A 24669-nucleotide genomic window follows, 5' to 3' on the forward strand; every position below is an offset into this window, starting at 1 on the left:
TATCTCGTAGCTGTAGCTTTTCAACATCTGCTCCACGACCGGGTGGTTCTCATCCGAACCGACAACCAGGTAGCAATGTACTACGTAAACAAACAAGGGGGAACAGGGTCTTGGCCCCTCTGCCGGGAAGCCCTGCGCCTCTTGAAATGGGCAATCTCCAACAACACCTTCCTTCGAGCGGTGTACATACAAGGAGAACAAAACTGTCTGGCGGACAGACTCAGCCGCCTCCTCCAGCCACACGAGTCGTCACTGCACTCTCAGACCTTACGACAGGTGTTCGAACAGTGGGGGACACCTCAAATAGATCTGTTCGCATCCCCCCACAATCACAAACTGCCTCTCTTCTGCACCCGGATGTACTCCCCGGACCGGCTCGAGGCCGACGCCTTCCTCCTCGACTGGGAGGGAAGGTTCCTGTACGCGTTTCCACCGTTTCCTCTGATCCTGCGGACACTTGTCCACCTGAAAACAGTACAAGCCACCCTGATCCTGATTGCTCCTCGCTTGCCACGCCAGCCTTGGTTTTCCCTTCTACTTCAACTCAGTGTCAGAGATCCACTGCCTCTGCCTCGGTTTGCCTCTCTACTATCACGGGGTCAGGGTTCGCTGTTACATCCCAATCTTCAATCTCTTCATCTGAATGCTTGGTTTCTTTCCCCCTGACTTCTCTCCCCGTGTCTCAATCAGTCAAGGAGATACTGGAAGCCTCTAGAAAAACCTCGACGAGAACCTGCTACTCCCAAAAGTGGACCAGATTCTCAACCTGGTGCTCCTCCCACAGCTAGGACCCGGTGTCGGTCCCCGTCCCTCTGGTCCTTGACTATTTACTTCAATTATCTCACTCCGGCCTAAAGACCAACTCCATTCGAGTACACCTCAGTGCGATTGCGGCCTTTCACCAGCCCCTGGAAGGGAAAGCCCTCTCGCTCCATCCCTTAGTCTCTCGCTTCATGAAGGGTCTCCTGAATGTCCACCCTCCTCTCAAACCTCCTCCGGTGGTTTGGGACCTCAACGTGGTTCTGGCTCAACTAATGAAACCTCCATTTGAGCCCCTAGACAAATGCCATCCAAAATTCCTCACTTGGAAGGTAATTTTCCTGCTTGCGCTCACTTCCGCTCAGCGGGTTAGTGAGTTACAGGCTCTGGTAGCGGACCCACCCTTCACGGTATTCCATCACGACAAGGTGGTACTCCGCACTCATCCAAAGTTCTTGCCTAAAGTAGTATCTGATTTTCACCTCAATCAGTCCATTGTCTTGCCTGTGTTTTTTCCCAAGCCCCACTCTCATCCCGGAGAGGTGGCGCTCCACACTCTTGACTGTAAGAGAGCGTTGGCCTTCTACCTCCAACGCACTCAGTCACACTGGAAAGTCCCACAATTGTTTTTGTCCTTCGACCCAAACCGGTTAGGTCACCCAGTCTCCAAGCGCACCTTGTCCAACTGGTTGGCCGATTGCATCTCCTTCTGCTACGCTCAGGCTGGTCTCGCACTGCATGGTCGAGTAACGGGACACAAGGTCCGAGCAATGGCAGCCTCCGTAGCGTTCCTCAGGTCCACACCTATCGAGGAAATATGCAAGGCTGCCACGTGGTCTTCGGTTCATACTTTCACCTCCCACTACTGTCTGGACTCGCTGTCCAGGAGCGATGGCCGGTTCGGCCAATCGGTTTTGCGAAATCTATTTGCTTAAATTGCCAACTTCCCTCCATCCCTTTTCAGTTAGCTTGGAGGTCACCCACATGTGAGAATATCATGCCTGCTTGTCCTGGGATAAAGCACAGTTACTTACCGTAACAGGTGTTATCCAGGGACAGCAGGCATATATTCTCACAACCCGCCCACCTCCCCGAGGTTGGCTTCTTTGCTAGTTAAGTGAACTGGAGACCACGAGGGGATGCGCCCCCTAGTGGAGCAGGAAGGCACGCATGCGTGGAGCAGCAGAGCAAACTTAAATCTTCAATCAAGTTTGCTTGAAAATGCTTCCGCATCGGGGCTCTGTAGATGACGTCACCCACATGTGAGAATATATGCCTGCTGTACCTGGATAACACCTGTTACGGTAAGTAACTGTGCTTTTTCTTCTTCCATTCAGTTTCCGGGACAGGCCGCTCAGCCGCAGCCCAGGGGCTACGACTTTGTGGCGGCTATTTTTCCATTTATGTCCCGGCCTACTACGGGCTTCAAGAGGTGTAGCAAGTGTCAGCGCGCGATCTCTCTTACGGACCCTCACGGACGCTGCCTCAAGTGCCTTGGGCCGAAACATCATCCTAGGTCATGCCTGCCTTGCCAAACACTTCAGCCTCGTGCTTTTAAGCGTCGTTGCATTCTGGTGGACAAGCTTTTCAAGATAGTCTCCTACTGATCCCTCGACTTCGAAGGCGTCTTCGGCCTTGACTTCCACCGAGGCTCCTTCTGCGCCTACTGCTTCCACCTCGAGCCTCATCAGACCTTCATCGTTTGCAGCGGCTCTTGCTTCGACGTCATCTGCTGTATCTTCCCCTGTTTCCTCAGGTCAGATAGCTCAGCAGTCAGTTCCGCCGGTGGTGATTAAAGTGTTCAAGACTCCTAAGTTGAAACACACTCGCACTACCTCGAAGGAACCTCCAGCCAAAGCAGGTGTTCCGGTTTCAGATGTGGATCCATCCTTGCCGGCTTCTTTCCAGACCATGTTAGAGAAGCAGTTTATTCAGTTCCTTACTAACATGGGACCCAAACTGCTTCCTCTTATCCAGCCCGGGCATTCAGCAGACTCCCGCGAGATTGAGCCGCTTCCTTAGAAACATAGAAAGATGAAAGCAGAAAAGGGCTACAGCCCACCAAGTCTGCCCACTCTACTGACCCACCCCATTAAGTCTGAGTGCTAATGACCCAGATCCTTAACTCGACCCTTGCAGGGATCCCACTGGATGTCCCATTTATTCTTAAAGTCGAGCACGCTGGTGGCCCTGATCACCTGCACCGGAAGTTTGTTCCAGTAATCCACCACCCTTTCTGTGAAGAAATACTTCCTGGTGTCACCACTAAATTTCCCTCCTCTGAGTTTGAGCGGGTGCCCCCTTGTGACCGAGGGTCCCTTGAGAAAGAATATGTCATTTTCCACCTAGACACGACCTGTGACGTACTTAAATGTCTCTATCATGTCACCCCTTTCCCTGCGCTCTTCTAGAGCACAGGTGTCGAAGTCGGTCCTCGAGGGCCGGAATCCAGTCGGGTTTTCAGGATTTCCCCAATGAATCTGCATGAGATCTATGTGCATGCACTGCTTTCAATGCATATTCATTGGGGAAATCCAGAAAACCCGACTGGATTCCGGCCCTCGAGGAGGGACTTTGACACCCCTGTTCTAGAGTATAGAGCTGCAATTTGCCCAGTCTTTCTTCGTATGAGAGACCCTTGAGTCCGGAGACCATCCTAGTGGCTATCCGCTGGACCGACTCAGCTCGAAGCACATCTTTACGGTAATGTGGCCTCCAGAATTGCACACAGTATTCCAGATGAGGTCTCACCATGGTTCTGTAAAGTGGCATTATGACTTCAGGTTTGCGGCTAACGAAGCTTCTATTGATAGCTTCGTTAGCTGCAGTCTGAACTTACACACTTTTTGCAGGGAGCAGAGTCTCTGCGAGTGTCTGGTCTGGCATCCAAGCACGAAAAGCAAGGAGCAGATTCTTTGCGAGTGCCTCGACGAGAATCCTCACACTCTAAACAAGGAGCAGAGTCTTTGAGAGTGCATCGAGGTTCCTTCCCCAAGCCTCTGGAGCTTCGATCTACAGCCTCTAGTCCTATTCATGCATCGGCTGCCTACGTCTCCCGAGGCGAAATCTCGATCCTCGAGATCTGGTTCCAGACACAGTTCTCACCGACATTCGAGGCCTTCATCGAGGCATCCTTCCAGGCATCGTTCTTCTTCTCATGACAGACCATCTTCCTCAAAGCCTCAATCTACTCCAACCTCGACCAGACCACTGACTCCTCATTCGAGATCTCTGATGCCGGACCTCAAGGATGTTCCGGTCTCGATTGCCTCATCCAAGTCACCAGGTTCCTTTGATGCCTTTTTCACTGCTGAAGCTTCTTCTTCGACACAGGCTGCCTCGACGTCCTTAAGTCCTTCTCGAGGCAAAGCATTGCCAGATCAGCTATCTTTCTCATCTTTACTGCGACAGATGGCTGTAGACTTGGATATTCAATTGGATATTGGCTCCAAGTATTCTAAGGAATATCTAGAAGTCATGCATCTTCCTCAACCTCCGGCAGAGTGTCTTAAGCTTCCACTTCATAAGCTTTTGAATCAGACTTTTGGTCGATGCATGGAAACACCTTTTTCCATTCCAGCTGTTTCAGGAAAATTGGACTCTAGGTATGAAACTGTACATCGCAAAGGACTCACAGTTATCTCATCAATCCCTGCTTGTTGAATCCTCCTTAAAGAGGTCCTATCCTTCCAAGGTTTATGCCACAGTTCTCCTGGAAGGGAGGGAAAATTATGGACAAATTCGGATGTCGCATCTACCAGAATGCTATGATGTTTAAAGTCCTCAATTATAATTTTTATTTCATCACTTACTTTGAATTTCTTCTTTCTCTTCTACCAAAGTTTTTGGCTTATTTGGATAACCACATGTATTTTGAGTTTCAGGAAATCATTGCTTCTTTCTCTCAATTACGTCTGCATCCCCTCCAATCATCTTATGATGCCTTCGAGTTATCTGCCCGAGCGGCTGCTTGCTCTGTAGCTATGCGTCGTCTTGCCTGGCTTCGTACCATTGACATGGACTCTAACCTTCAGAACCGTTTGGCTAACATTTCTTGTGAGAGTAACGACATCTTTGATGAATCCATCGAGGCAACCACCAAGAAATTATCTGATCATGAGAAATCATTTGCTTCTGTAGTGAGACCTAAGCCTAAGCCAAAGCCAGCTCCTACCAAGCCTGCACACCCTGCTCTTACCTATCAAAGGCGTTTTGCTCCGAAGCCGACTCCTTATACTCGCCCTCCTCTGAAAAAACAGCAACCTCAGAAGCAACAGAAACCCCAACCTTCTGCTGCACCTAAGGTTTCAAAGCCTTTTTGACTGTTTACAACAGAGCATAATCTCCACCGTTCTGTCTGTCTCCTTTTCACCCTATAGGAGGTCGTCTCCATTTTTACAACCGATGGACGATAATTACATCCGACCTCTGGGTGCTTACTATCATCAGAGAAGGATACTCTCTCCATTTCACTCAGGTTCCACCAGAGCTTCCTCCAAGAGAGTATCCTTCCAATCCATCCCAGACCGCCCTTCTTCTTCAGGAAGCTCAAGCTCTGCTTTCTCTCCATACCATCAAACCAGTTCCTTTGGAACAGCAGAACAGGGGGTTTTACTCCCGTTACTTCCTTGTTCCGAAGAAGACGGGCGATCTGCGGCCCATTCTGGATCTCAGGACTCTCAACAAATTTCTAGTCAAAGAAAAGTTTTGAATGTTGTCCCTGGCATCTCTTTATCCCATTCTCGAGCAGAACGACTGGTTATGCTCTCTGGATCTCAAGGAGGCCTACACTCATATCCCCATTCATCCGGCCTCAAGTCAATACCTCAGATTTCGGATGGGGAATCTGCATTATCAATACAGAGTTCTACCCTTCGGCCTGGCCTCGTCTCCCAGAGTGTTCACTAAGTGCTTGGTAGTGGTAGCAGCAGCTCTAAGGAATCATGGTCTTCAGTTATTTCCCTACCTCGACGACTGGCTCATCAAAGATTCCACATCTCAAGGGTTTATTCTAGCAACTCAATGGACTACCTGGTTCCTACAAATTTTAGGATTCGAAATCAACTTTCCCAAATCTCAACTTCAGCCCTCACAGAATCTACAATTCATTGGAGCTGTTCTGGACACTGTCCAACTCAGAGCATTCCTTCCACAACAACGTCTGAAAGCTCTTCTTCAACTCTGTCCTACAGTGTCTTCTCGCTCTTCCATCTCAGCGAGACACATGCTGGTGCTTCTGGGTCACTTGGCCTCCACAGTACACGTGACTCCTTTTGCCAGACTTCACCTCAGAATTCCTCAGTGGACCCTGGCATCTCAATGGACGCAAGTTTGCAACCCTCCTTCTTGACATATTTCAGTCACTCCTTCCTTGAAGAAGTCTCTCAGTTGGAGGATGCTCTCTTCCAATCTTTCCAGAGGCTTGCTTTTTCAAACGCCCCCTCAACAGAAGGTCCTCACAACAGACTCTTCGACCTACGCTTGGGGCGCTCATCTCAATGGTCTCCGTATTCAAGGCCTCTGGACCAGTACGGATCGTCAGTGTCATATTAATCAGTTGGAACTCAGAGCGATCCTCAAAGCTCTCCATGCTTTTCAACATCTGCTTCACAACATAGTAGTCCTCGTTCGGATGGACAACCAAGTCGCCATGTACGATGTCAACAAACAAGGAGGGAAGGACAGGGTCTGTCTCCCTTTGTCAAGAAGCTCTGGAGGTTTGGGACTGAGCAATCCGCCACAACACCTTCCTCAAAGCTGTCTACATTCAAGGGGCAAAGAATTGCTTGGCGGACAACTTGAGTCGTCTACTGCAACCTCACGAATAGACTCTCCATTCCTCGCCTCTTCGTCACATTAGGGAATGCCACAGATAGACCTCTTTGCAGTTCCCCACAACTACATACTGCCTCAGTTCTGCTCCAGGATATACTCTCCTCACCGCCTCGAGGCAGATGCTTTTTTTCTGGAATGGACAAATCTTTTCCTCTACGCATTTCCTCCATTCCCTCTCATTCTCAAGACTCTGGTCAAATTGAAGAACAATCATGCCACCATGATTCTGATCGCTCCTAGGTGTCCGAGACAACGCTGGTACTCCCTTCTACTTCAACTCAGCAGCAGGGAGCCATACCTTCTACCAGTTTTTTCCTTCTCTGCTTACACAGAGTCAAGGATCTCTGCTTCATCCCAACCTGCAGTCTCTATACCTGACAGCCTGGTACCTCTCAACATAACCCCTCTTCAGTTTTCTCAATCTGTAAGAGATGTTTTAGAAGCTTCTAGAAAGCTTATAACTAGACAATGCTATCACCAAAAATGGACTAGATTTTCTACATGGTGTTTTTCTCATCATAAGGAGCTTCTGTTTTGGACTATATTTTGCACTTATCCAATTCTGGCCTCGTGTCTACATCTATACGAGTCCATCTCAGTGCAATTGCGGCTTTCCAAAAGCCTATTGAAGGGAAACCCCTCTCTGCTCATCCAGTGGTTTCCAGATTCATGAAAGGACTTTTCAATGTCAAACCTCCTCCTGTGGTTTGGGACCTCAATGTTGTCCTTACTCAATTTATGAAGCCTCCATTTGAACCAATTGATAAGGCTCATCTGAAGTATCTCACTTGGAAAGTGGTGTTTCTCATTGCCCTCACTTCGGCTCGACGAGTCAGTGAGCTGCAAGCTTTAGTTACTGACCCACCATTCACGGTGTTCCATCATGACAAAGTGGTTCTCCGTACTCATCCGAAATTCCTACCTAAAGTGGTCTCAGAATTTCATCTCAAACAATCCATCATACTTCCAGTGTTTTTTCCAAAGCCTCATTCTCATCCTGGAGAATCAGCTCTTCATACTCTGGACTGTAAACATGCTTTGGCCTTCTACTTGGAACGCACCAAACCACACAGAACTGCTCCTCAACTTTTTGTTTCCTTCGATCCAAATAAGTTGGGCCATCCTATTTCTAAGCGTACCATCTCCAACTGGATGGCGGCTTGTATCTCTTTCTGCTATGCCCAGGCTGGATTACCCCTTCACAGTAAAGTCACAGCCCATAAAGTAAGAACAATGGCAGCTTCAGTAGCTTTCTTCAGATCTACACCTATTGAGGAAGTTTGTAAGGCTGCTACTTGGTCCTCGGTTCATACCTTCACTTCTCATTATTGTTTGGATACTTTCTTCAGACGGCATGGACAGTTTGGCCAAACAGTATTACAAAATTTATTCTCCTAAATTGCCAACACTCCCACCATCCCATTCTGGTTAGCTTGGAGGTCACCCATATGTGAGAATACCTGCCTGCTTGTCCTGGGATAAAGCACAGTTATTTACCGTAACAGGTGTTATCCAGGGACAGCTTGCAGCTATTCTCACAACCCACCCACCTCCCCTGGTTAGCTTCTCTGCTAGCTATCTGAACTGAGGAGACGCGCCCTGTGCTGGGCGAGAAGGCACTGGCGCATGCGCGGTACTGGCGACTCAAAACTTCGAGTTTCTTCAAGCAAGTCTGCTTGTGAGGCGTCCGCATCCAGGCTCCGTCAATGATGTCACCCATATGTGAGAATAGCTGCCTGCTGTCCCTGGATAACACCTGTTACGGTAAGTAATGTGCTTTATGGGAAGGGTGGGTGGTGGAAGGAGTAAATTTATATATTTAAGATGATAATAGAAAGAAATTCAAGTGATGTATATAAGTTCAAATGATGTAATATTGTGTACTTGATGTAAGATGAAAAAATGAATAAAGAATTGGGAAAAAAAATAGTACTAATTGTAATACAATTTCTTCCATCCATTTTTCATATACACACACAATCTTATCAATATATAATGGTAACCACAAAATTAAAAACCCACAAAGCACACTGTACGCACAGAAAATGTTAATTATCATTTATATTCGGGGGGAGGGGAGGTTCAAAGAGGTCAAGGCAGACGACTTTAAAATATGCAATCGGTAACAACTATAGAAAAATAGACTAATATAGAGCAAAATATAGTCAGCAGATATAAATTCACCAAGCCGACACATTTTGATCACTAAATTGAAAATAAAATAATTTTCCCTACCTTTGTTGTCTGATGACTTCATGATTCTCTGGTTGCATTTCCTTCTGACTGCATCCAATATTTATTTCTTTCTGCTTCCTTCATGCTTCCTCTCTGGACCTCATTCCCTTCCCCAACCTCTCTCTTGTTCTTTCTCTCTCTTTTTCTTACTCATCCTTCTGTTCCCCATGCATTTCTAATTCACTTCTCTCTCTTTGCCCAATTTTCCTTTCTATTCATAGAAACATAGAAACATAGAAAAAGCGGCAGAAAAGGGCTATTGCCCACCAAGTCTGCCCATTCCAAGTATCCCCCCCCTGAGTTTACTCCCTTAAAGATCCCACGTGAGTATCCCATTTTTTCTTAAAATCTGTTACGCTACTGGCCTTTATCACCTGGGGTGGGAGTCTGTTCCAATGGTCCACCACTCTCTCGGTGAAGAAGTACTTCCTGGGATCGCCATGAAACTTCCCTCCCCTGATTTTCAGCGGATGCCCTCTGGTGGTTGAGTGTCCCGTGAGCCAGAAGATATCATCTTCTGACTCGATGCGTCCCGTGATGTACTTATACGTTTCAATCATATCTCCCCGTTCTCTTCTTTCCTCAAGTGAGTACAGCCGCAACTTCTTTAGTCTTTCTTCATACGTGAGATCCTTGAGCCCCATGACCATCCTGGTGGCCGTTCGCTGAACCGACTCGATCCTCAGCACGTCCTTTCGGTAGTGTGGGCTCCAAAACTGCACACAGTACTCTAAATGAGGCCTTACCATGGCTCTGTACAACGGCATCATAACCTCAGGTCTCCTGCTGACGAAACCTCTACGGATACACCCCATCATTTGTCTTGCCCTGGAGGAAGCCTTCTCCACTTGATTGGCAACCTTCATATCCTCGCTAATGATCACTCCTAGATCGCGTTCCGCCGTAGTTCTAACCAAGGTCTCACCATTTAGTACATAAGTTCTACAGGGGTTTCTCCTGCCCAAGTGCATTATCTTGCATTTTTTAGCATTGAAGCTTAGCTGCCAAGTTTTTGACCATTTTTCCAGCAGTAGTAGGTCGTGTGTCATATTATCAGGTAATAAGCATCTGCCTACTATGTTACAAAGTTTGGCATCGTCGGCGAACAGTGATACCCTTCCTCTAAGTCCTTTCGTCATATCTCTTATGAATAAATTGAATAGGATCGGACCCAGGACCGATCCCTGCGGCACTCCACTGATCACGTCCGATGCTTTGGATGGGGTACCGTTTACCACCACCCTCTGAAGTCTACCGCTCAGCCAATCCCCAACCCATGTAGTTAGAATGTCTCCTAATCCCATCGATTTCAGCTTGTTCAGTAATCTTCGATGAGGGACGCTATCAAATGCTTTACTGAAGTCCAAATATACCACGTCCAGTGACTCTCCGGCGTCCAGTTGTCTGGTAACCCAGTCAAAAAAGCTAATCAGATTAGATTGGCAGGATCTACCCCGGGTGAACCCGTGTTGGTGTGGATCACGCAGTTTTTCTTCATCTAGGATTGTGTCAAGATTCTGTTTAATCAGTGTTTCCATGAGTTTACACACTATAGACGTGAGACTCACTGGTCTGTAGTTTGCTGTCTCTGTCCTGCAGCCCTTTTTGTGGAGTGGGATTACGTTGGCGGTTTTCCAGTCCAAGGGGACCCTTCCTGTACTTAGGGAAAGATTGAAAAGAACAGATAATGGTTCTGCCAGGACTTCCCTTAACTCCCTGAGCACTCTGGGGTGTAGGTTATCCGGTCCCATGGCTTTGTTTACTTTGAGTCTTGAAAGTTCGCCGTAGACACTACTGGGCGTAAATTCGAAATCCTGAAACGGGTCTTTCCGGTTATCTCCCGTCTGCAGCTGTGGACCAGCTCCCGGCTCTTCGCGGGTGAACACTGAACAGAAGTATTGGTTTAGTAATTCTGCCTTTGGTAATTGGTTTAGTATTCCCTCCCTTCTGTGTCCCATGCCTTTTAGCTTTGTCCCAAAATTAAGTTGCACACCGGGATTCCTGCCTGCCCGCACCCTCCCCCAAAGCCAACCTGTCCACAGAGGCTGCAGGCGCCGCTGGGGAGCCCTGTCTCCCCCCCGCTGAAGCCGCTGCTGGATATCTCTGCCCGCCTGTGTACATGCCCCTCCCCTTAAGGCCGACCCTGTTAATTTATTGGAGCTGGACTCGCTGCTTCCTCCCTCCAGCAGCAACTCCATGCAGGGACAGCACGTGCAGCAATTCACACACTGCACTTGACTGGCTCACTTGCTTTCCCTTTGACATCTGAGAGAAGATTCCGGGTCAGCTACAGAGCGTGTGAGTCCGCTGCCTGCGTCCCTGCACAGAGTGCTTCTGGGGGAGGAGGGAGCCAGTCCGGCTCCAACGAAGTAACAGGGCATACTCCCAAGGGTACGTGTACCGCATGTTGAGAAACACTGATTTAGAATACATTGACAGAAGCTATCTCCAGTTATTCCATGGTGCAGCCATGACTCCTAGTGATAGTGCTATGAACCTTGCACTGTCATGGGTTGGAACGACTGGGGATCCCTCCTACCTGAGTTGTTTTAGACCATCAGGGTGAACTTAAGACACTGTTGGTCTGAGAGGCCTACACAGGGAGCGGAAGAGTTTGAGTGGAGAGTGATTTTTTTATTTTTTTTTTGTATTTCTCAAGCCAGCCCTTTTAAGAAAGGGAAAGGGATTGGGACTTGGATACCACCTTTTTGTAGTTTTACAACCACACTCAAAGCGGTTTACGTACAGATATGTCAAGCTTTTCCCTATCTGTCCCAGTGGGCTCACAATCTATCTAATGTACCTGGGACAGTAGAGGATTAAGTGACTTTCCCAGGGTCATAGGGAACAGCCTGGGGTTTGAACCTACAATCTGAGGTGCTGAGGCTGTATCTCTAACCACTAGGCCGCTCTCCAATGCTCCCTGGGAGCATGCTAGGAAACAGAATAATTCAGCATGCAAGGTTTATCTGAAGTTACATTGTTCTTGTATCAAAGGAGACATCCTTCTTACCAAGGGATTGTGGCAGGGAGATTCCCACAATCAGCGGCCGCGTCTATTTGAAATGTAGGCCAGCATTTTACTGACCTACATTTCAGACATCTTGCAGCCCTAGGGAGATCCCGAGGGCCGCTTAAGCTTGCCCAAGGCCACTTCCTGGCGAGCCTTGGGTGAGCTTAAGTGTCCCGCCGCATCTTCCTGCACCCATGACGCACCTACTGTGTAGGAAGCCTACTTCTGCCTACAATCAAGATGCCATTTATAGAATTTGCCCCCTACTGTGACTTTTGGGATAACCTCTAGGACTGAGAAGGGGAAGCTGAAGATGGTTCTGAGTCTAGTATTGGCAACAAAGATGACCATTGTTAAGAATATGGAAGCAAGTGGAAGTGCCCTCTTGGAAAAAGTGCTGAGAGGTGTTTGTGTGTGATAATCACTCCATGATGTTTGCTGTATTTCTTAGTATTATGTAATGCTATAGCTATCTATAATGTTAGATGAATATTAGGTGGATTTTGTAGTTTTTCATACACAAATATTTGCAGAATTATATATTTTGTTCTAATTTGCTATTTAATACAATGTGATTAATGTGGCAAATTAAGCAATAAATATTTTCCCAAAGTTGAATTTTTGCTTTAAATATTTTTAGTCTTGCTAGTTATATTCTTTTCATCACAGCTCTGTTCATATTTTGTTTTTCCTTATCTTAAGAGTTGAGTTTTATTTATTTCATTCAGTTTACAGAAAAATATTAATTATTGCTACTTTGTGCTAACAGAAACAAAATAAATAACAAGCATGGCAGTGAAGGTCAAATTCAGCTAAATGTAAAGGAGAAAAAAAGGAGAGGATACTGTGAGTGCTGCCTGAAAAAATATGAAGATTTGCAGAATGTAAGTGCAGAGCATGAGCATTCAAATGTCATAAGCATTTATGTAAGTTGTATCTTTGCTCCCAGTGTTACTGAAGCTATATGTTTTATGAGAAAATCCTAGATGTCTCAAACTTGACATGTAGTATCTGCTGTGAGCTACAGAAGCCTCTTTTTGACAGACTTGTCTCAAAGAGAAGAGAGGAAAGGAGTTAAATGAGATATAGGGAGGAAAAAGCAGAAGGAAAGTAAAAGAAAGACAGATCTCCAAACTAATCAAGAAGAAAAAAATAGACAAAGGCTTTCTTGGTAGCCCCAATGGTAGTTCTATACACTTTCTCCATGAGCCTGGTATCTGTTCTCTGTGTTGGGGGCTGAGGATGTTGTGGAAGCAATATTTATAATGCTAGACTCACAAAGGCCACAGATCTGATCCGATCCGTGGCCGGGGGACTGATTCACGAATCGTTGTCATGTAAATGAGGGCGATCGGAATCACACCCCCAACCAGCTGCACGGATCTGTAGATGGTCTGCGCATGTGCTGGCCCTCCTTGGCAAAGAAAACTGCAAAGAGAACTTTTTTCTTGTTTACTTTTTCGCGAGCTCAAGGTTTTAACCCGCTTTAAATCTATGGGTTAAAACCACAGGCTCGCACTGCGGGGGAAGGCAAGGAGAGTCGGGGCAGAAACAGGGCGGCGATCAGAGCAGAGAGCAGGAGACTCGGGGCAGAAGTAGGGCAGCGATCGGGGCAGAGAGCAGGAGATAGAAAGCATGTGAGCAACTGGTCCCCAGCAGTCACTTCTTTTGTTGATCGGCCAGCCCAGTTGGTGTTCCAGATTTCTTTAGTGAATCGCTGCCTGCTTACATTTGCATGCTGTTCCCCCTCATTTGCATGCACAGATTGGAGTTTAGTGAATCGCTGCCTGCTTACATTTGCATGCCATTCCCCCTCATTTGCATACACAGATTGGAGGTTGCTCGGCACCAAGGTTAGTGAATCAGGTCGAGGAACAATGGGGTCGCAAACTGGTCGGGACACGATCGATGTCCTTTGTGAATCTAGCCTATAGTCCCTTTGGGTTGTCTCAGTCATTGTGCAATGGCAACATGTAGTAGCCAGATGAAGGGTCCATATAGTTGAGTTCCAAAAGGAGCTATAATTTGTTGTCCCCAGCTAATAACTAGGACTGTAATGACTGGATTGAGTTAAAAGGGAACTATAAAGATAGGTGAATGAATATAGTTAGTTGCAAATGAAGGCTCATGATGCCGTTCAATAGAGTCCACTTCTGAACTAGAAAGCCTAAAGAGGTAGCATAAAATTATTCTAAAAAAAAAATCCCTGGTTTGTAAATCTTTTGCTGGTGCCTAAGTTTTATAAATAATTTTTTCTACCTCTGTACTATTTTCTTATGAACCTTAGTTGGCGATCAGGAGCACAAATACAAATGTTTGTTAAATATTTTTTGGGGAATAACATGTAGAGTACAAAAAGGATTTCCATGGAACAATGCTTAGTTCTTTTTACCCCTTGATTAGAATTCAATAAATGCTGAGATCTTGTCTTGTCTTAGAAACACATCCTTCAAAACAGAATATGTACTGACCCTGACCATAATTTGATTGTGTGACAAGACAGACAAACAGGATGCCAGGGTAGGGATTACATTTAGCAGGGATAGCTGTCTAGGGTGGTGAAGAGAGGGAAATGGGGCATAGGGTTATGAGTTGAAGGCTCTCTCAAAAAGGTGGGATTTCAGCCTACTTTTGAACAGTCCTTTTTAGAGCTAGACTCTAAGGCATGCTCTCTCTATTTTATTTAATCTCTGAATGTATATATGTATTTATTTTTAATTCTTGATTTATATTTATCCAAGACAAGCAGGCAGGTATTCTCAAATATGGGTGACGTCATCCGACGGAGCTCGGATGCGGACACCTCACAAGCAGATTTGCTTGAAGAAACTCGAAGTTTCGAGTCGCCCGCACTGCACATGCGCGAGTGCCTTCCCGCCCAGCGCAGGGCACGTCGTCTCAGTTCTCAGTTTTCCGCAGAGCCGAGAAGTCCGGCTTTGACTCTCTGCGTTCAACTTCGTTCACTTTTTGCCTTCTCTCAACTGCGGTTTGTGTTTTTTCTTCACGAATCGGTTTTATTTTGTTTCTTTTCTTTTAGTTAAAAAAATAATAATAATTTTGTCATCTTCCGTTCATTTTCCAGGATGGGCCGCTCAGCCGCAGCCTGCGAGCTTCGACTTTGCGGCGGCTATTTTTCTGCCTATGTCCTGGCCTGCTATAGGCTTTAAGAAGTGTAGCAAGTGTCAGCGCACGATCTCTCTCACGGACCCTCACAGATGCTGCCTCAAGTGCCTTGGGCCGAAACATTATCCTAGGTCGTGCCTGCCTTGCCAAATACTTCAGCCTCGTGCCTTCAAACGTTGTTGCATTCTGGTGGACAAGCTTTTCGAGATGGAGTCTCCAACTGATCCCTTGACTTCGAAGGCGTCTTCGGCCTCGACTTCCATCGAGGCTCCTTCAGCGCCTACTGCTTCCACCTCAAGCCTCATCAGACCTTCATCGTTTGCAGCGGCTCTTGCTTCGACATCATCAAGTTTTCAAGTTTTATTATTAGGCTTTTATATACCGCTTATCGAGGTTATGTAAGTGATTTTACAATCAGGTACTCAAGCATTTTCTCTGTCTGTCCCGGTGAGCTCACAATCTATCTAACGTACCTGGGGCTATGGAGGACTGAGTAACTTGCCCAGGTTCACAAGGAGCAGCGCATGATTTGAACCCACAACTCCAGGGTGCTGAGGCTGAAGCTCCAACCACTGCGCCACACACATCTGCTGTATCTTCCCCTGTTTTCTCAGGACAGATAGCTCAGCAGTCGGTTCCACCAGTGGTAATTAAAGTGTCCAAGACTACTAAGTCGAAGCACACTCACACTACCTCGAAGGAACCTCCAGCCAAGGCAGGTGGTCCGGTTTCAGACGCGGATCCATCCTTGCCGGCTTCTTTCCAGACCATGTTAGAGAAGCAGTTTATTCAGTTCCTTACATGGAGACTCCCTTATCCATACCAGCAGTTCCAGGAAAATTGGACTCGAGGTATAAAACTGTGCATCGCAAAGGGTTTGACAACTCACAGTTATCTTATCAATCCCTGCTTGTTGAATCCTCCTTGAAGAGATCCCATCCTTCCAAGGTATATGCCACAGTTCCTCCTGGAAGGGAGGGGAAAACTATGGATAAATTTGGACGTCGCATCTACCAGAATGCTATGATGTCCTCTAAAGTCCTCAATTATAATTTTTATTTCATCACTTATTTTGAATTTCTTTCTCTTCTACCGAAATTTTTGTTTTATATGGATAACCACATGCATTTTGAGTTTCAAGAAGTCATTGCTTCTTTCTCTCAGTTACATCTCCCTCTCCTGCCCGAGCGGCTGCTTGCTCTGTGGCTATGCGTCGTCTTGCATGGCTTCGTACCATTGACATGGATTCTAACCTTCAAGACCGCTTAGCTAACCTTCCTTGTCAAGGCAACGACCTCTTTGACGAGTCCATCGAGCAGCCACTAAAAAATTATCTGACCATGAAAAATAATTTGCTTCAATCGTCAGATCTAAACCAAAGCCAGCTCCTGCCAAGCCTGCACGTCCTGCTCTTATCTATCAAAGGCGTTTTGCTCTAAAGCCGGCTCCTTATACTCACCCTCCTCTGAAAAAACAGCAACCTCAAAAGCAACAGAAATCCCAACCTTCTGCTGCACCTAAGGATGCTCAGCCTTTTTGACTGTTTACAACAGAGCATAACCTCCACCATTCTGTCTCTGTCTCCTTTTCCCCCTATAAGAGGTCGTCTCCATCATTTTTACAACCGATGGATGTTCCCTTGGAACAGCAGAACAGGGGGTTTTACTCCCGTTACTTCCTTGTTCCGAAGAAGACGGACGATCTGCAACCCATTCTGGATCTCAGGGCTCTCAACAAATTTCTAGTCAAAGAAAAATTTTGAATGTTATCCCTGGCTTTCTTTATCCCCTTCTCGAGCAGAACGATTGATTATGCTCTCTGGATCTCAAGGAGGCCTACACTCATATTCCCATTCATCCGGCCTCTCATCAATACCTCAGATTTCGGGTGGGGAATCTGCATTATCAATACAGAGTTTTACCCTTCGGCCTGGCCTCGTCTCCCAGAGTGTTCACTAAGTGCTTGGTAGTGGTAGCAGCAGCTCTAAGGAAATCATGGTCTTCATGTATTTCCCTACCTCGACGACTGGCTCATCAAAGATTCCACATCTCAAGGGGTTATTGTAGCGACTCAACGGACTACCTGGTTCCTACAAAGTTTGGGATTCGAAATCAGCGTCGAACCCTACTGCCCTCTGCTCACCACCCAAGCCAGCAGTTTAACCATTCCATCTAATTTTAACCCCTACCCTGGCATCCTGTTTGTCTTGATTGTTTAGATTGTAAGCTCACTCGAACAGGGACTTATCTCCTTTGTGACTGTTCAGCACTGCATATGTCTGGTAGCGCACTAGAAATAATAGTAGTAGTATTCTGGGCTTCTTACGCACCTCTATACAACAGTGGATATTCCAGTATGGCAGTCTCCAGTATGTGTGACTCCACTTTCTCCAGCCATGTCCCCATTTCTACCACTTCCTCCCAGAGCAATGTAATCATTGCTGTCCTTACCTCACTTGTGATGGCTTCAGGGTGTGTTTGTTTTTCTAAAGTCCACAAACCACTCACTTCCTTGCATGAAAATGTTGGTTCTTTGCTCTTTGTCTCAATTCTACCTCTGATGTGTAACTCCTGCCAGACACCATATTGTCACACTTAGGATCTCCCTCTCTCCATTCTCAGATATGTAGATTTGAATTTCTCTAACCATTTATATGCCAATGTCATGGGAATTCAGCACTATATCGGGAGACTCCAGTAGGCAGATCCTTAATTACTGAGCCTTAAAGTCTATCTATGGAGTACTCATTTCAGGTGTCCATCTCCAGTGAAATTACTACTTCTCTTCCCAGATTTATTTATTAGGACATTTGGTTTGCATTTATTACACTAAAATGTGTTCCTGTATGTATTTAGTATGGTTTATACTCTCTAAATCCATCTATATTATATTGTAATAGTAGACTATCATGACAAAATAAATAAATATAATAAATTGGCAAATCAGAATTTCAATGTTCTAACAAAAATATTAATTTCTGTTTTTAGTTTTTCTTCTGTGATTCTTTAAAGATTCTGACTGAATGTTGAGTGCTTTCATATCATAAATACAGTTGAATATTTTACAGAGTTATAAATTGTTTGTAGTGATGTTTCTGTAATTCTTTGTTTCAGCATCTTGCAAGTGAACAGCACAAAAACTTTGCAGAAAGCAGCCAATATCAAGTTATTGACAGTATTATAGCCACATTTGTTTATGACTTTGTGGAATGTGGACAGGATACAAGCAAACAGAAAAGGTAATTTTATTCACTTATAAACAGATCTCTAAACAGATAGGAATATATTAAAAGTTTGATCATTTGGAGGATATTGTTGACTCAGGTTTACCAAAAGATTCTATGTACTGGTATTGGAGATGCTACCATGTTTTTCCCACTTCCAGGATGATTTGTATCACAATCTGAGAATCCCTACAGAGAAAATCTCTGAATAAAAATGAGATTTAAAAAAAAAAAAGAGAGAGCATTTTTCTTCCAAGTTGCAAAGGAGCAATAGGTAAGAATATTACCCCAAGATGCAAATTCAACTTTTTAAGCATTGGGTAAATTCACTTATACCAGCAAAAACTATTCCCTTGAAAATTGTGTCCCGCTCCCTGCCCCCCTGTCAGTATAAAGAAGAGCATGTGGGGGGGAAAAAGGCAGTTAACAATTGTGGGTTGTGGGCATGGAAGCACAAACAGATTTCACATGCTTCAAAACAAATACAAAGTATAAACATAGGTACGGAAGTACCTATGCTCCCTACATGCTACATGGATGGAACTGTTATTCAGTGCCATCTAATGGACACAAGCTTGCACAGCAGACAAGTTTTAAAAAATTGATTGTCAAGCACAGACCTGAGTTTTGAGCAGTTAAACACTTTAATGAACACGACTTAACCATAGACATCTGTATGTGTCTTTCCTTCTCTGTAATTTTTCACTGGCTTTAAATAGAGGAGTCTTTGCATTTGAAACTGTCTTATCACATATATCAGTGTAGCCAATGGAATGTCAGAATAGTTAAAGGATTCTTGATGATTTAGGTCAGCAAGGCTTGAAGTAGTCCCAAGGTAGCATCCAAAATAGTTACAGTATATACTTTAAAGCAATAACAAACTTCTATTGATTATGACAGGAGTCGCCATGCAACATATCACCAGTAATTGGAAAAATTACAATAATCTTAGTTACACATTCTGGTGGAATTCGTTGTGCCACATTTACAAAATGGAAAGAATAATTGCTTTGCAAAAAGGGGATTATAATAATTTTAAAAAGATCTGGGGGCCATTGGCAAATTATTGTAATGATTTAGACATCATTTTCCACTGACAGTATATTTATACATAGGGGGGAGGGGGATGGTATAAAGTTCTATTTAAAGGTTAATCAATAAGAATACAATATTTATATGATATTTTTGATTAAAATATTTGAGGGAAGGGAGGGTGGGGAGGGAATAAATTTATGTATTTACGATGACAATGGAAAGAAATTCAAGTGATATGTAAAAGTTTTAAATGATGTAATATTGTGTACTTGTTGTAAGATGAAAAAATGAATAAAGAATTTGAAAAAGAAAAAAAAAAAAGCTGAGATTTAAGTAATGTCAGACTACAGGGAAATTGTGGTTCCAGTTGTTCTTATCTTTATTTATATTGACATACTTAAATATTCTTCATTCTTCTGATACCAAAATACCACCAGGTAAGCTATCCCTTTTCACCCTAGGACACATACCAACTACAGTTGTTCTATCTGATTTCAGAAAGTTACGGCGAACAACATGGGAAAATACATCACATAGAGTGTAGATAAGATGCCATACATAATAGAAATTTATCACCCCAAATAGCAGAACACAAATGAGTAGAAATTACAAACAATCAGTTGTGATAGACCTGTATCCCACCCAACAATGTTATCCATACCATTGCTACATAATGCAACAAAACTACCCTGATCAGAGATATGATAGTGGAGTCTGAACTAGGAGAGAACACGGGGTGGAGGGGAGTAGCAATGATATATAAAAGTTTTTTAGAAATTGAAAAAGCTCCCTATGCAACCCAGAAAAAAAGAGTTGTTCTGACAACTTAGAAGTGACCCTGCACAACAATCTCTAGGCCTCATACTCGGTTAAAGACCTCCCGGTCCATGGTCAAAATGTACACCAAAAGTACAATTATTTATATCTAATGCAGTATGAACATGTTCCTCATTGACACTGCTCAGTGACTTCATCCTACCATTAGAAAATCTCATTCTTTAGCAACTCTCCAGCAAAGGTATCTCACACGTGGGTTATATCTCATCATGACCAGCAGGTGGAGACTGAGACAAAACTTTGGAATGGTACTTAATAGGTTTCTCCCCCTAATTACCTCAGTCTTCTCTCAGTCTCCAGCAGGTATGAGTGAGTTGAAGCCATCTCCCTTGGTTAGGACTGTTGGAATTTGTTGTGAGCTCCTAGTCCCTGTGTTTGTGCTGGACTGAGCTTGGGTGGGCCCTGTATGGGGGTCTGTGCGACCTAGGAGGTGTCACACCCAGCGGGTCTCGTGCTGGGTCCCTCCCCCTTTCCTCCACCTCCCCAACATTGTTTTAGTGGTACCTCAGCAGTAAGCCTTGCTCTCTAATTCAAGCAAGGCATACTGCTTTGAGAGCCAGTGGAGTCTGTTCTGTGGAAAAAAAAAAATCCTGAGGCAGTACTGGTCTGAAGGGTTGCTTTCCCTTTAAATTTGCTGTAAATTACGGTATTTTTCAACAAACCGGCACTTTTTCTCTAGCTAGGTCGCAATTAGAGCAATGAGCACATTGTAAGGGAAAAAGTGCTCATTGTGCTCCAGACACAAGGCACTCGCGGCTGGCCTGAAAAGTAGTGTTCGGGCCAGTGTGGTGGAGAAGCCTCGTCGGCAGTGGGTGTCGGCGTCCAGGGCTCCCTGCCGCTAGTGCCTCGCGAGTGGCAGCTGTTCGCATGGAAGCCCGATCTTCCCCCGCCGCCCACGGAGGGATTTCCTCAGCCACAGATGTAAGGGTAAAAAGGATTCCCTTATAGCTGATGCCGGCTTGCCTGCTTTAGCGGCTGGGACAGTTCAGGCTTCCCAGCCGCTACAGGCCCTGGAGGGGTTATTTTTGGTGGGATTTTCACATTTTTTGATAGTAAGCCCCTCCATCTTGTCTGTAGCCTCAGGTGACCTTCCCCCTTTATTGAAATAACGGGCAGGTTTCAGCTGGGTCCCCTGCTGTGGCAGGGAGTCCCATGGGGCCGCTGGGATGTTTTTCCCCTTTTTCTTTTTGCTTTGTGTAAAGCATATTATCCCAGGACAAGCAGGCAGGTATTCTCACTAGTGGGTGATGTCATCTGACAGAGCCCCAATACGGACGTCTCACAAGCATACTTGCTTGCAGAAACTCAGAAGTTTCGAGATGCCCGTACCGCGCATGCGTCAGTGCTTTCCCGCCCGATGGGCCAGGCGTGTCTCCTCAGTTCTTTTCTTTCCATGTAGCTGAGAAGTTTACTTCAATTCTGCGCCAATTGAACCCGTTTTTTTTGCCGCCTTATTCACCGCGGTTTTGAGTTTATTTTCTCTTTATCATGTGTTTGTTTCATTTTGTTTCTTATTTTCTAAAAAAAAAAAAAAAATTTCTTCCGGTACGTCGACCGGGTCGGCCGCGTGGCTCAGGCCCCGCTCCTTCGATCTCGCGGCGGAGCTTTTTCGGCCTATGTCCCGGCCAATTACCGGTTTTAAAAAGTGTAGCAAGTGCCAGCGCGCGATTTCGCTGACGGACCCGCATCGACGCTGCCTGCAGTGTCTTGGTCCAGAACATTTCCCGAAATCGTGCCGGCCTTGTTCCACTCTCATAGCACGTGTGTTCAAGCGTCGCTGTTTTTTGTGGGAGTCGATGTTTAAGATGGAAGCTGCTCAGGAACCTTCAGCTTCGACTTCGGCCAGCGCTTCATCTGTTCCGGTGAAGTCTCTCGCCACTTCTGTGGCCTCGAGTCTCCTGAAACCGGCTTCTTTTGTCCCGGCTTCGACTCCGCCTGCTGCACCGGTGCCTTCCTCCGTCTCCTCGGATCAGGTACCTCCTCCTCCCATTCCACCTGTGGTTCTCAAATGCCGAAGGCTTCCAAGCAAAAGCACTCGACCACGAAGGAGTGCAAAGTCAGTGCAGGGGGCCCCACTTTAGGTGCGGCAACCTCCTTGTCGGCTTCGTTGCGGTCCCTTTTGGAGGCTCAGTTTGTCAAGCTCATGACCACCATGGGACCCAAGTTGATAGCCACGATCCAGGGTGACCAGCCGGTTCCGTCTCCGGGGGGCGGACCGCCCCCTCCTCCTCGCCGTTCACTCTCGCTGCTTGGCGAGGAGGAGCGGTGCTTGGCGGCCGGTCCCTCGAGGCGGGCCTCTTTTAGTGACATGCCCCCTTTAGAGCCCATTACGCCCCCTGATGAAGAGGTGTGAAATCCCTCTTCGGGTAATCGAAGCCCTGGGCATCGCAAACAACAGGAGGAGTTCTTCCGCACTCCTTATCAGGCCTGGACTGCGTCTCCAGAGGCATCGAATCTTCCACCTCTACGCTCTACGGCCTCGAGTCCCATCTACTCTTTGGAGGCTTCTGGGGACCATTCTAAACATCGCCGCTCTAGATCCCCTTCTAGGCACCGGGAGGGGCATCGATCCAGGCATTCTTCGAGGCACTCCTCTCGACACTCTACGATTTCACCGCAGAAGAAGCTGCCTCGTATGGGGTATTCCTCATCAGATATATCTCCTCCGGGACCGGAGTTCGAGGATCCCTGTGTTTCATATTCACCCTGTCGATCGCAGGTCTCTGTGGATCCCGAGGCCTCGACTTCATCCAGTCCGTCTCGTAGGCCTGTGCTGGCAGACCAGTTATCCTTTTCGTCTTTCCTCCAGCAAATGGCGGATGACCTGGACATTACCTTAGACTCCGGTTCTCGGTACTCCAAGGAATACCTCGACACTATGCATTTGCCTCATCCTCCTGCTGAGTCTCTTCGTCTGCCTCTCCACAAGCTCCTCGACCAAATGTTTATGAGGTGTTTTGAAACGCCGTACTCTATTCCTGCTGTTCCTGGCAAGTTGGATGCTCGGTACCGCACTGTTCATCACAAGGGATTCGAGGGCTCTCAACTCTCTCATCAATCCCTGTTGGTCGAATCCTCCCTCAAGAGGTCTCATCCGTCTCAAGTGTATGCCTCGGTGCCTCCGGGACGCTAGGGCAGGACCATGGATAAGTTTGGGAGGTGCATATATCAGAACTTGATGATGGCTTCCAGAGTTCTCAACTATACTTTTCATTTTGCCACTTATTTGGAGTTCTTCCTGCCTGTGCTTCGGAAGTTTACACCCTACATCGAGTCTCAGGCTCGCTTCGAATTTGAGGAAGTGGTTGCCTCGCTGTCCCAGCTTCGCTTACAATTGATGCAATCCTCCTACGATGCCTTCGAGCTTTCGGCACGAGCTGCTGCCTGTTCTGTGGCTATGCGTTGCTTGGCATGGCTTCGGACCATTGACATGGACCCGAACCTCCAGGACAGACTTGCCAACGTTCCTTGTGCAGGAGCGGATTTGTTTGACGAGTCCATCAAGACCGTGACGAAGAAACTGACCATGAAAAATCTTTTCAATCCATTCTTCGGCCCAAGCCTAAGCCGCAACAGTCTCGACCTTCTAGGCCGCCCTTGATCTATCAGGGGCGTTATACTCCGAGGCAGGCTCCGGCTGCGAGACAACCAGCAAAGAGACAGCCTCCTCAGAAGGCTCAACAAAAGCCTCAGCCTTCTACTGTCCCCAAGGCTCCTCAGCCTTTTTGACTCTCTCTTCAGGAGCATAACCAACCTCGTTCTGCCTTCCCCTGTTTTTCCCATTGGGGGTCGCCTACATCATTTCTATCATCGATGGGAGGCTATCACCACCGACCTCTGGGTCCTTACCATCGTCAGGGAAGGGTACTCTCTTCAATTCCATCGGGTCCCTCTGGACCACCCTCCAACCTTCCAACTTGACACAGACCGCCCTTCTTCAGGAAACTCAGGCTTTGCTCCGGCTCCGGGCCGTCGAGCCGGTCCCTGTGGACCAACACAACCGGGAGTTTTACTCCCGGTACTTCCTTGTTCCGAAGAAGACGGGCGACCTGCGGCCTATTCTGGACCTCAGGGTCCTCAACAAGTTCCTGGTCAAGGAGAGGTTTCGCATGCTGACCCTTGCTTCTTTCTACCCCCTCCTCGAGCAGAACGACTGGTTATGCTCTCTGGATCTCAAGGAGGCCTACACTCACATTCCCATTCATCCGGCCTCTTGCAAGTTCCTCAGATTTCGGGTGGGACATCTACATCTGCAGTATCGAGTGCTTCCATTCGGCCTGTTCTCGTCTCCCAGAGTCTTCACGAAGTGTCTGGTGGTAGTGGCCGCTGCACTCCGGAACCAGGGTCTTCAGGTATTTCCCTACCTCGACGACTGGCTCATCAAGGCCCCCTCGGCTCCGGGGGTCATCTCGGCGACCCTGTCTACGATTCGGTTCCTGCAGAGTTTGGGCTTCGAGATCAACTTCCCCAAATCTCATCTACAGCCTACCCAGTCTCCCCTTCATCGGGGCGGTTCTGGATACCATGCAGCTCAGAGCATTCCTTCCTCCTCAGCGCCTGGATGCTCTTCTTCACCTCTGCCAGTCAGTGTCTTCTCGCCAATCCATCT

The 24669-nt window shown here is 46.5% G+C and overlaps 1 protein-coding gene across 5 annotated transcripts in view; it reads left to right on the forward strand.

Moving 5' to 3' along the window:
* Positions 1-24669, forward strand: part of DBF4 (DBF4 zinc finger) — a 151034-nt gene that overhangs the window by 110790 nt on the left and 15575 nt on the right. For all 5 annotated transcript variants that reach the window (XM_033931229.1, XM_033931226.1, XM_033931230.1 and 2 more), the window contains exons 11-12: positions 12612-12726; positions 18079-18203. In XM_033931229.1, coding sequence (XP_033787120.1) covers positions 12612-12726; positions 18079-18203 — 240 coding nt within the window. The remainder of the gene's footprint in view (positions 1-12611; positions 12727-18078; positions 18204-24669) is intronic.

Source organism: Geotrypetes seraphini, chromosome 2 (genome assembly GCF_902459505.1).
Source record: "Geotrypetes seraphini chromosome 2, aGeoSer1.1, whole genome shotgun sequence".
NCBI classification, from domain to species: Eukaryota; Metazoa; Chordata; class Amphibia; order Gymnophiona; family Dermophiidae; genus Geotrypetes; species Geotrypetes seraphini.